Source organism: Maylandia zebra, linkage group LG12 (assembly GCF_041146795.1).
Source record: "Maylandia zebra isolate NMK-2024a linkage group LG12, Mzebra_GT3a, whole genome shotgun sequence".
Classification (NCBI taxonomy): Eukaryota; Metazoa; Chordata; class Actinopteri; order Cichliformes; family Cichlidae; genus Maylandia; species Maylandia zebra.
In genome coordinates, this window is record NC_135178.1 from 18,795,468 (window position 1) to 18,808,443 (window position 12,976).

At 39.0% G+C, this 12,976-nt stretch overlaps 1 protein-coding gene across 3 annotated transcripts in view; it reads left to right on the forward strand.

Moving 5' to 3' along the window:
• edil3a (EGF-like repeats and discoidin I-like domains 3a) overlaps positions 1-12,976 on the forward strand; it is a 126,852-nt gene that overhangs the window by 31,935 nt on the left and 81,941 nt on the right. Inside the window, exons 2-3 of one of the 3 annotated variants that reach the window (XM_014414032.3) lie at positions 1,456-1,485; positions 10,642-10,770. In XM_014414032.3, the coding sequence (XP_014269518.1) occupies positions 1,456-1,485; positions 10,642-10,770 (159 nt within the window). The remainder of the gene's footprint in view (positions 1-1,455; positions 1,486-10,641; positions 10,771-12,976) is intronic. The other 2 variants (XM_014414033.3, XM_076890805.1) reach the window with 2 other exon arrangements.

Here is a 12,976-nt window from a genome sequence, read left to right on the forward strand (position 1 = left end):
GCTGAAGAGAAAACGGGCGCAGAAAGAAAACCACACTAAGTGAACCGTGGAATGCGCTCGGTTTGGGGATTACATTGGCCCGTGCGCATGGTAAAACACAAAGGAGAGCTTCTGCTGCCAGGCAGATGAGAGGTTGAGAAAGTGCTTGGCTTTGACTCTGTGTGGCTTCAGTTGAAGCTTTCTCTCACAGTCAAAGCAGCATTAAAGGCTGTGGTTCACTCTTTAATTGTATCTGTTTATCACATTTATGACTAAGTGAATCATTTTTCCCTTCAGTTTACAGATGCTGCTGCCTTGATTCCAATCGTATATTTCTGTCTAAAGAGTACCACAACTAGTGATGCACTAAATAATTTGCTAGACATTTAGGAGATGTGTTGAATAAAATAAATAAAAAGAAAACTTATTTAAAATCCCCCGAGAGCACTTTATTTGATTTCCACATCCAAAAACACCACAGGGAGCAGAACCTGACAGAGCGCTGATGTTTGGTTTATAAAAAGAATAAAATCTGGTCTCCAAATGGTTCTGTGTGTTGTGGCTGGAAATGAAACAGATTTCTCAGATGGTTTTGTATATATTTGCACCTGTGTGCAATGCAGGCGCTCTATGTCTGCTTTTCTGCTTATGCAGGCTTCACCCTCTCCATATGTTAATGTCTAATTAGTATTCAGTGCTGTGGATGAAAAAAATGCTCATGACATTGAATCATACTTTAATTAAGCAAGAATTGGTAAGCAACATCATTAGCTATTGAGAAATAATAGACACGTATACTTAATATGCTCTGTACAGCAGCAAATCTCAATACATTCAGGCCTCGTTTGTCCATCCATCCATTTCTGGTTACACATTCTGTTCATCCCCAATAATAATGACAATCATATTTATCATCCTTGAATCTGATGCCCTTGGTTGACTGCCTCTGCATCTGTGCCCAACTTTTGGGCACGTCTTTTGGACCAATTTCACACTAATGATGGAGACAGAGGGTTGTGGTAATGCTAGCAGACAGGCCAAATCTAAGCCACAAAGCTGGACTGGGTCTTGGGAGCCAGGGATGCAGATAGTAAGTAAGTATGCCACAGGGGCTAATCCTACATTGGTCCAGAATGATGAACACATATTAGGGAAAGGTAACAGACCAGGACACGTGTATTGATGGGGCATCAGATGTTCCACTGTGCCAGGTTACGTTTCATGGCAGCACTGGAGAGCATGTCTGTTGGCAGGATATTGTACCCTACAGGTAGCAGGTGTGTCTGCCTTCACATACTGTGTGCTCAAGGGAATTACACTTAAATAAAACTTTGCATAGGATAGCACAAAATGTAATTATCAGTACAGCCGAATCTGTTGCAATACAGCTGCGGCATTAAATACATAGTTGTGATGAAGCTAATAGGAATTTTCTCTCTTCCCTTTCCCCCCTTTTTCTCCTTTGTGTCTCAACAGCAGCAGATGGTGAGGAACCAACTTCAGCAGGTGGGAATTTTTTATGCTTGGTAACGTGATTTCCATTCATTTGTTTTCATGCAAGTGTGTGTGTGTAGAGGGGGAGATAGAGAAATGGAACGAGCCAAGCCTCGTCCTTCCTTCATTACTCCTGAGTCTAATTCCTGCATTGATTCCCTGCTCATGCCGGGCCAGAAACAGTCATGATTACATCATTTAGCATTTCACTTCATAAGGCAGTCCTATTTAAACTTCCTCTAATAGTGTGAATCTGAGAAATGTCTTGTCTTTGTCTAGTACAGAGTTTTGAGATTGAGCTCACAGTCCAATTTGGTCCACTGATTGCTTTTGCATGACTGTTTTTCAGTGGAAATGAAATATGGTGGATACCTGAGCCTTTATCATATTTCTCAGGGTGTTTTTTTTCCTTGTGTGTGAGTGCTGATTTTACAATCCATTTACTTAAAAGCAGCATTAATCCATAGCAATTCCAATATGCTTATTCTAGAGTTAATGCAGTGCATCCATAAATACATGCCATTAGCATCAGTCTTGATGTACATTGTATTCACTCCCTATGGAGTGGACTGAGTGTATTCTTTTTTTGCTGGCTCCAATAGATGCTAAAGTACTTATCTCTGAATTATCATATAGATGTTAAAATCATATTTTTAAGGTAGCATATTTGGTATTCCAAAGTACTGCTTCTGATTATTGAAATAACTAATGTAACAAGAGTTTTATTACAAAAGCAAGACCACAGAGGACAACAGTAAACAAGAACCTGATTTATCTTCATCAGTGATGTAATTAAAATGTCACTTCACATCCTCGGGAAGTACTGCAGCTGAATATATAATTCCTCTTTCGTTGCATCCTCAACATCTACAGTAATTGTCTTTGTCTATGTTTCTTTCATTAATGTTAATCCCTGCTGGTTTGTTGGAGATCAAGTAGGTTAAAAAAAGAATGATTTATTTAGATTAGACATAATACCACAGGAATCAAAGTACTTTGCTGCAGCAATGCAAAGAATGTGACACAATAGACAAACTACACAGGCGTCTCAAGGGAATATGTAAGTCCAGTGCAGTGACTGCTGTCTACTTTTGCTACTAAAATAGGTTTGCCTGCTGTATAAACTACTTTTTGGCATCAGCATCTTGCTCTTTGCACAAATACCTATCGTAAATCCTTTTTTCCTAAAGCATTTCAAAGCAACTTTTCGTGTATTATACTCACTTCAGATCAGAGCAGCGAGAACACGGCAAGAAAAAATAATTATGGAGTAAGAAAATGAACTGAATTAGGTTTGACTTGTGACCACTGACCTGGAACTGGACCGAGACAGAAAATAGGACAGAGTGATGAGGAAGGCCAAAGTGCTCATGACAAGTTTGAAGAATTTAGCAAATCAGCTGCTATTTCACAGCATTTCATATCCTTACTCTACACAGCTTTCATACTTTGTCTCCATTCATACAAAGGGGGATATTGTTTGCTGTGTTTGGTTATTATGGTTATTTGGCAGTGTATGAATACTGCCAAGTTATCTACACGGCTTCCCTTTAAAGCAGTGAGTTTATTCTATAAAAGTATCGTTTATTAAGCACCTGATGTGTTTTATGAGCAAAACCAATTTCATCAAAAAAACCACACGGACACGGCTGTTCTTTGATCTGCCTCGGTTGGAGGAATTTAAACTTTTAAGGCCTTTTTACTTCCATTACTAATTGCAGGGGCTGCTTAAATTAAACTTTAACAAGAAAACTATATATTTTCTGAATTCTGTTCGCCAAACCTTTATTGCACAATCTCAGCGGTTGCAGTATGTGCAGTCAAAATACCATGGATACTACTGAGACCGAAGAAGCATATTTGAGCATATTTAATTGTAAAACTAACATTTGCCAAGTAGAAAGTTGAATATTAGCTCTCCAGTGAACAAGTTAGAGCCAGCCTTTGTCACATTTTCAGAAATGTTATTGGTAGACTGGGAATTTTATTTAACATATATAATTTAGATTTTGCTAATAAACATTGGAGTTTTTAGAAAGTTTCATGTTTTTTTAAGAGACCCCTGCGAGAAAAGGTACGGCTCTGACATTTTCATGGCATTTAGTCTCTGACAAGACAGCCTTCATTTCCGCTTTTCTTTGGATCTTTCTAGAAGGATGGTGGTCTTCAATGTGACCTCTTCTTTTGAGTGACATATTCCAAAGCATTTTTGTTGCTGCGCGAGTCTTACTACTTTTACCTTCAAGTATATTTGTCTGACATTGTCAAATCCTGATGGGCGGAAATGGCAGAGTGGGAAGGGCACGGGAGAACAAAAGGCCAAAGACTCACTAAAAGCCCAACCGTCCGGCGGCTCACGCTGAGAGCCTCGATGTAATATTGTTTGTGCAGTGCCAGCTTCCATCAGTTGAAATGCAGGATGGATGCAGTGACCATGAGCCCATGAGCCAGTAAAGTCATCATACAAAAAGGCTAGGTTAAAATACATTTGACGCAATTAGGGCATATCAGATGTCTCAGCAAAGTAGCAGGGTGCAGCTTCTGAGCTGAAGAGCTTAAATGTAAATTTCATACTCTTGAGGCAGGTAAAATGTGTGCGTGTGTGTGCATGTGTGTGTGTTTTCTTTAAAGATATTATGAAAGCCTAACCGTGTGGTTGAATCCTGGCTTGTCATTGTTAACTGGGAACTGTTTAAGATGGCAAAATTGGAACTGAAATTCAGAGTTGACAGTCACACAGGCATTTCAGTTTTGTTATTTAAATGTCTACCAAATTTCACTTTTTTAATAGCAGTTGCTGATCTAAGCAGGGTAAGGGCTGCTCGGTGTTGCTGTCAAAAACATCAGGAGTTGCGTACTAATATTTGTGGTGCCAGATTAAAAGCATTTCCTCCCATGTTGCTGCACAGTAACTTTTTCCCTGGGATCAGCAGAAATATGTCACATGGAGACAATACTTTGCCCGACCTGCTCATAACCCTAAACAATGCATGTAACCCAACAAGCAGTAGGAAGATATGGTAAATGGACTGATTCTTATACATCTACTCTCCTGGAGTACTCAAAGCACTGCATACAACATGCCTCATTCACCCCCACTCATACCAGCACTTCTAGACTCAAGTGCAACTAATAAACATTCACACACGTTCACACTCCGATGAACGCATCGGAAGGCAATTTGGGGTTAGTATCTTGCCCAAGGATATTTGGCATGCAGACTGGGGGAGCCAGGAATTGAACCACCAACCTTCCAATCAGTAGCTGATCTGCTCTGCCACCTGAGCCACAGTCACCCCTTCCTAGAAGATATCTTTCCTTTATCTTGGATTTAATTTTCTTTGAAAAAGCTTTAATATATTATTCAGATTGTACATGTTGTTCTCTTTGAGTCTAGAAAAAAACATAATGAGGAAGGGGCTGGGTTCATTCATGTCCATATAAATTCAACTGACTATTAATACCTCAAGCTTTGCAGCTCATCTGTGCTTTCTAAAAATTGACTGCTACCATTATTATTAGCTGTGTCACTTCTTTCAGGCTAAGCAGAGTATGTGCAAAGCATGAAATACTGTCTCCCAAATGCCTGAATTCTTATACATTTGGGGGTGAGCTAATGCTTGTGACAGCAACTGTGACAGAGCACATACGTAGCCTTAAGCCTGAAAATGTCAAATCTCTGTGATTGATCTGCAAGGAAACAAAGGATGCTTTCCTGTGTTTAACCACTGGTCAGGATTTCACAGCTGATTGATTGGCCTCTCTTTGCAGTCAGAAAGGAAATCACAATGCCCATGCTGGACACAACACAGGCTTGCATCAATCACTATGCAAGTCTTGGTTTGTACAGCAGGGCAGCAGCTAACATTTAAATTCCCAAGAAAGCTCCCAGTGTTTCCTCCTTGCATTACCCACAGTGTTAGGATAGTTACTATTAATCTGTAAAGATTTATTATTGTGCTAAAAATACAGTGAGTAATGCAATTATAACAAATTCATCTTAAGGTGTAATTCCTCCTATTTGAATGTCATCACTGCTGCTGAACAAGCTTTACTTTCTTTTTTTTTCTTTTTTTTTTTTTTGTGTCCCGTTTGGATCTTTAGCCATCAGAATTGTTGTCTTAAGGCCAAGAAAGATGCCAAGCGGATTTATTTTACCAAGTGGATCATCATGGCCTTGCCATATTGGTCCATTTGATTGACCTTTATTATAATTATGAATTTATTTTATTTTCAGTTGCTACAAACGGGACAGACATGACTGGGGGATAGGACAGGGAGAAAGAATGAAAGAAAGAGAGGGAGAGAAAGAAAACCAAAGGGGAGAAGAGACGGTGAGAAGGGGGGGGAGAAAGAAAAAAACAAACAAACAAAAAAAACAAAACACCTGGGTCACCTGTATGGAGAAAAAAAACAGAAGAGAAAGCAAACAACAAAGAGCAACATAATAAAAAAAACGGCACCATCACAATAAACTAGCTAGCAGTAGATATCAGTAGATACTAAATAATAAACGATATTGTGCAGCACGCAAGATAGACAGCGCACAATGTGCTTTGAGGCAGCAGCCAAGAAAGGTATAGTCCGCGTCTGTGAATACCCGTGTGTACATTAGATTACACACAGGTGCACTCTATTTAGTCATTAGCACTCATCAGGCAATGTCTATGGGCAACTGACTGCACTCAGAGCAAAGGGGGCTGAATAATTAAGCACACCCCACTTTTCAGTTATTTATTTGTAAAAAATGTTTGGAATCATGTATGATTTTCGTTCCACTTCTCACGTGTACACCACTTTGTATTGGTCTTTCACGTGGAATTCCAATAAAATTGATTCATGTTTGTGGCTGTTTGTGGATGTGACAATGTGGAAAAGTTTAAGGGGGCCGAATACTTTTGCAAGCCACTGTAGTAGAAGCATTAGCAGCTAATACTTTCCAGCAATCAGCAACACACAACTTAAATGGTACATGGTGTGTGTTTGTGTGAAGAAAACACAATTTAATGGCACACCATGTTTACTCCCTCGCCTTTCCTTGGAAAGTTGCTTCTTTTCTCTAAGTAGTGTTTGGTTTTTCCTCTCTGTTGCTTCCATCATGGCTCCCAGTACTTAATCCTTTCTAGAAATGGGCAGCTGTTGGAGTGAATAAGGGATTTCTTTCTTTTTTTGTTTATAGCATTAAAAAACACTTCTTTCTTAATGAAAATCATCATCCTCTTAGTTGAAAAGTTTGGAGACTATAAACTAACTTATTTCTTTTTTTAAAAATGTTTTTGTAACTATTATTTTCCCAAGAAATTAGAAACGGAACGCGGTTTTGTTTTGGTTCATGTTTTTTGTAAGTTTCTGAAAAATTGTGTCAGCCTCAGCCCACCGAGGGCACGAAAGTAGCTGTTGCAATTTTCATGTGGTGTTTTCCACTGGCGAGACAATTTGCTCTCTCTCAGATGAACAGTTTTTGATATTATATGCTAAGTGGATGTCAGATTTTTGTATGTGTGCTAATGTGATCTGGCATTTGATCCTGACTCATAACAGTTCTGCAGTTCCTCAGTTTTTGGCTTATTTTGAACTCATACCATACAAAAGTTTGCTTAATTTCCGGCACACTGGGGCGTTTTTTTTTTCTTCCTGTTTTTCTTTTTTTTTTGACAGAAATTATGAAATCAAATGTAGATGTCATACTGAACACTCTTTGTATCTCTCTAACACACTAACTGAGAAACCATTCCCTCCCTCTTTTCTCTCTCACTACCTCCTTTTGTCCCCACTTTTTCTGTTTTATGCACTTGCCATTAGGGATGCTGTCAGTACAGCATGGTGCGACTACAGATCATTACATCAAAAGAGCCCTGAAACCTGTCAACCCCCTTTCTCACAGTGAGCAGGTCCTCTGTGAAAGCTATTATACAAGCCTCTGTTCAACTGATTATCCACCACTCTGATTATTACTAATACAGGTCCAGGATTTGAAATAGTATGACTTCGATAGGATTACCTCATTTGAAATTCACACCTAGAGGCCTACTAATTCCAGTGAGAGAACAATAATAGGGTCGGTAGTGATTTTGTATTTATTTGTTTATTTACTTCATTTTTTTTCCTATTCTTTTTATGGGTTGGGGCTAGTGTGAAATGGTTGCCCCGTTGATATAGTAAACAATTTAAGGCTGCAGCTTTTTACTTGAGGTTGTCAAATGTTGTGCTCATGGCTGCTAATTTGTCAAACTGACTTAAGAGGGCATGAGATTCTCACCCTTGAGACTTCTTCTTGTTTCCCATCGCTTAAAATGAAATAAGAGACCTGTCAAAGCACAGTTTCCCTGTCAACTCTAAGATATGACTGTAAAATGACTGGAATAGAAATTGCATCACAAGATAGGAAACTTACAAGGGCATGCTGATGAAAAGAATTCGGATTTGCTAGTTCTTTTCTCAGCAGGCTTTTTGAAACTTTAGAGTCATGTTAGATATCATTACTAAATGCAGATTGTGCAGTCAGTTCATGCTGTTGGCAATGTGGTAGCTCTTGTTTATAGATTAAAAAGCATGAAAGATAAATAGATTCAAAAAAATAAATACTGTACTAAAATTAGCCCATTTTTATGGGTCCCTTACAAAGCTCAGTTGCTGCTCCATTATATAAATATCAATTAACTGGTTCACAGGTAACATGGTCGTATTATAATATACTACATTTGAATTTTTCTGGATATAAATTAAATCAAAATCATGCTTTTATAAGCTGCTTTAGTTGCGCAAATGCTAAACATGGGTCCTTTAAGCCCTTTGGTAGCTGGTTGATTGGCAACATGACAATGTCATGATATAGAATAAGAACCTTCATTGGCTAAAGATGTCTCCCGTATTTGGTTGCTGTACTTGTGATCCTGTAGGAGGAGTTTGCGGACAGGCAAACAATGATTTTGTGGTTTATAATAAGATTTAATCTAAACATTACATTTTACAATAAATGATCAATTGACATGTACCTAGCTAGCACCCAGATGCCTGGGTGTAGGCGTGGGTGACGAGGGTTGACATGCAGCAAGGAGTCTGGGGTGGATGCAAGCCTGGGCGACCACTGTAAGAATTCAGCCTAAGTGCACGGTGCGCACACATCACTAGGTGAGCAACGAACACGCCCCATCAATCTGCAAAGTTTTGACAGACTCAGTGCAGTTGTACAACTCAATGTATAAAAGATTAGACAGATATTGGCAGGTTTTTGAGTTATGAAACCTACAAGCTTGCATCTAGGCGTCATCATTAACATTTTGCCTCATTCTGCAGGCTAGTTCATGAAAGATTTTGAATGTCACAGTTTTGTGGGCATTGGCAGTTAATTAATTCATTGCTATATCATACACAGCAGGTTTTGTTATAATAATTTTTATTCATAACCTTAGTTATCATTATGGGTTGCAAAGAGGTACCATAACGAGAACAAAAACAAAAAGAAGAAAGAAAAAACAGCAACAAACATGGAAAGAATCATGCTCCAACAGAGTTATTAATCATTACCGGCGTAACTTTGAGGCGTTTTCTTTTTTTTCTTTTTTTTTTTTTTGCTTGTTTTATTGAAATTCATTCTATTGTTTGCTTAAATCCCAAAGCATGAATTCTGTAGTGGCGAAGCTTCCCAGTGTTCTGTGCACCCAAATATTGATGAGAAAACAATGGTAATGATGAATGGGGTTTTGTTTACACAGCATGAATACATGTGATTTGTGGCTATGAATATGAATTCCCTTGCAAATTAGTGTTTGGCTCATAGGAGCCTTTTGTGTTCTGAGCAGCACTGACCCTCACACAGGGTACAGCATAAGCGTTTGATTTTCTGTAGGAATGCTGAACTGCGGTTATCTGTGCACAACATGGGGTAACTTCAACCAAATGGACAGATTTTATTGGTGGAGGTCATTTGCACAGCACTGAAAGCAATAAAAACATCCACTGAAGCAAACTATGCAGAAAACAGTATGTTCCAATACAAATGAAGTGACTTAAAGGATTGCCTCAGTTTATTAGTAGAGTAAATTTGCTACAATTTTCTGAAATTCAAACAATGTTTCTGTCTTTTGGTAATGCTTTTGTGTCACAAAAGTACTTTGGAACACCAAAGGGCAACAAGTATCTCAATAAAAAAGCCATTGCAGTCATTGGAGTTAACAATTTAATGTACATTGGAGCAAAATAAGAACATCATGTGACCTTTTTAAAATGTTTTTTGCACCAATATATTTATAACTATTAAAGACAGTGCGTTTGTGCTGGCCATTCTGCTGCACATTCACAACTTTAGACTATACCTTATATTGTTCAAACCCTCAGAGGTTGGCTAGCCTGCCCCTAGTATTCAGGACAGCAGCAGTACTTTCACAGTGGCAATCACTTGAGCAATCACTTCTTCAGAGACTATTATTTTGCTCTGTGGAGTACAAATTCAGTACAGTATTAATAACGATTCTCCATTTTGGGGGACGCATGAACAGAAACTCTTAAAACTGGTGAATTGTTCACAACAATGGCCACTTTTCATTAATTCAAAATAATAATAATCTTGTTTCAAATTTAAGTAACTGCTTAGTCAAAACTCGACTTATTTGTGTGAGGATCTGTGTGTGTACGTATGCGTGGGTGACGCCGTGGGTACATTTCAGTGCATAGATGGTGGTGCTCCATTTTACCTTGCAGCTAGTCTGTGCTTTTCGCTTAGCACTGTGAGAATGAAGTGTTGCCTTCCTGGAGGGGACACATTCAGTGATTTCTAGACGGTGCCTTGGGCCGCCCTCTAGACAACAGACACCAGCAGCAGTCACTGAAAGACAGACTCTCCCGACACTCCTTTCATCCTCAGTTTCTCCTGTCAAGCAGTTTTACTTAAACACCACCTCACGATGTCTCCCAGAATACCTTATGTATTAAAACTTTGTGTGTTATTGTGTGCTATTAAAAACTGTAGATGTGTTTAATGGGACACCCATTGTTTAGTTTATTAGACTACTGGCTGGATAATGATGTCTAAGTACACTTTTGTATCATATACCAAAATTATTGTGGAATATTATCTGCTGCAATTTGCTCTTGTGTGTACAGTTAAAAAAAATTTTTTTAAAAGCCACCCCCATCATCGGTGTCTGTATTCTTCTTTTTTCTGTGCAGGTCCTTGCCATCCAAACCCTTGCCACAACAGAGGAACGTGTGAGATCAGTGAGACCTACAGGGGTGATACCTTCATTGGTTATGTGTGCAAGTGTCTACCAGGTTTCAGCGGAGTTCACTGCCAACACAGTAAGTTGGACCAGCCTCTTCCCTATCCCTTATTTAAAGTGTCTCGAACGATTACGGAACTTAATATAAAGTCAAAAGGTTTGCAAGGCCTCTGTGTCTCTTTTATGGCATTACCAGGAAGAATGATTGGTCTGTTTGATCATAACGATTTTCTAACAGGAGTCAAATAATAACCTTGAGCAGTGAACAGATGTTGAAAAGCTGACAAAAAGTAAATTCCTGGTGAAAGGACGAGTTCAGCAAAATGATAGTGAGTTCAGGAGAGAAAGGAAGCGCTGAGCTTGCTTCCTTTTGTTGAGCATGCTCTTAATAAAGGTTGGTGTCAGAGGGTTTGTGCTGCCTGTGAGATAACTCTCGACAGTATGTTAGACTGGGAACACTGTTCTCATCCCATGCACAATTTATGCTGTCTTAGGAACTGACCTTTTGAACTCTTAAACTAGCACCTGGAATATGGGGACAAGGGTAATTAATGACTGCAATCATGGGGTACAAGCACATTTGGGTGTGACCAACACTATCGAGCCTTAAACTATTATTGAGACCGAGCAAGTCAGATATATAATTATTTTTCTTTGAACAGCAACATGCATCAATTCACGTTTCAAAGCTTCATTCAGCTATTGTTTAGATCCAATATCTGTTCTGAAAGAATGAGTCTGTTTCGCTTTAAGTATTCTTGGTAGTCTCAGCAGTTTTTGCAGTCAATTTAATAACAAAAATGTTAATAATACTTGTAGCTGCTCTTACAAAAAATAGTCTGTTATTAAATAGGACCGCTAAAGCTGAGCAAATTAGACTATTTATTTGAAAATGAAAAGTCATACATAACAAATGTGAGGTAGCATGGTGGTGTGTTGGTTAGCACCGTTGCCTCACAGCAAGAAGGTCCTGAGTTTAAAGCAAATGGCCAGCTAAGGCCCTTCTGTGAAGCATTAGGATGTTTTGTTTACGTTTGTTCCTAGTTAACCTTGGAGGACAGAACCCACAAAGAATAAACTAAAAACCTAGAAAAATAAATTGTGTTAAACTAAATAAAAACAGAACTAAAACTAAATACTTTCAAACAATAAAACTAGTGGCCACGGGTGCTACCCCTCAGCCTCCTAGTAGATGTGCCTATTGTATTAGTTAGAAAGGTAATTTTCAGAAACATTGACCTCCGACCTTGAACTCAGTCACTCTGAGTGAGGATTCACACTTGTCTGACATTTTTAGGAGATGCACCAATCGTATCAATTTTTAAAAAATCCCAAGTGACGTCCTTCTTGCGTTATCGCACTCACAAGATTTTCAGAAAACCTTACCTCTTGTCCCTGAGTCTGAGGTCACTGAGATTTTCCCACATTTGAGATGTTTTTGTAGATGCACAGTTGTGTCAATTTGAAACTCTTTCACTCACTTCATTCTCGAGTTATCCCATTTCAGTGTCCACAGTGCGCGCCCACCTGCCCCTCAGGCAGGGTGACAATACCCCATCGGCTTTTTATACCTGAGGGGTACAAACGAATTAGTACAACTAAATGTGCGTTAGGCTGATTGATGATTCTAAACTTGCTGTATCTGTGAATGTCTTTCTGTCTCTCTGTTAGCCGTCAGTAGGTTGACAGCCTGTCTACCATGTACCCCAACTATTGTCCTATAGCAGCTGGGATTAGCACCAGCACAATTGTGACCCTAAATTGTATAAGCAAAAGAAAATAAATTGATGGACATAATAATTGTATCAGCAGACAATTAATGCAGACCTTTACATTTTCACTTTTCGACTGACTCCCGTGATTTAGACGTAGCATATAGCTTTCTCTGTGTGTGCCAAAATCTTGCTAAATCCCGCAGTATGATATATAGGCCAAGTTCTGTGGCTTTCCTGCCTCTGCGTGTGCTTGGCTGAGCATTGTATTAGCCTGCATAACACAGTTGTCCTTCACTGCCGGTGTGCTTGTAAGTAATGGCTTTAATGTATCATGGTGCAAACCGTGTGGCGTGATGGCTCCTTCTTAGTTTGTAAGAGAGAGGATTTGTAGAGAGAGAGAGAGAGAGCGAGAGAGCATGGTGAGATGTTAACCAACGCCTAACAAAAAATGTGCGCCAAGGTTAAAAAAGACAGAAATGTGGGGTTTTTTAACTCATAAAAGAAATAGTTTTTATGCTGCACTGGTCAGTGTCAGGCATAAAACAGAAAAGGAAATAGAAGGAGTCAGTA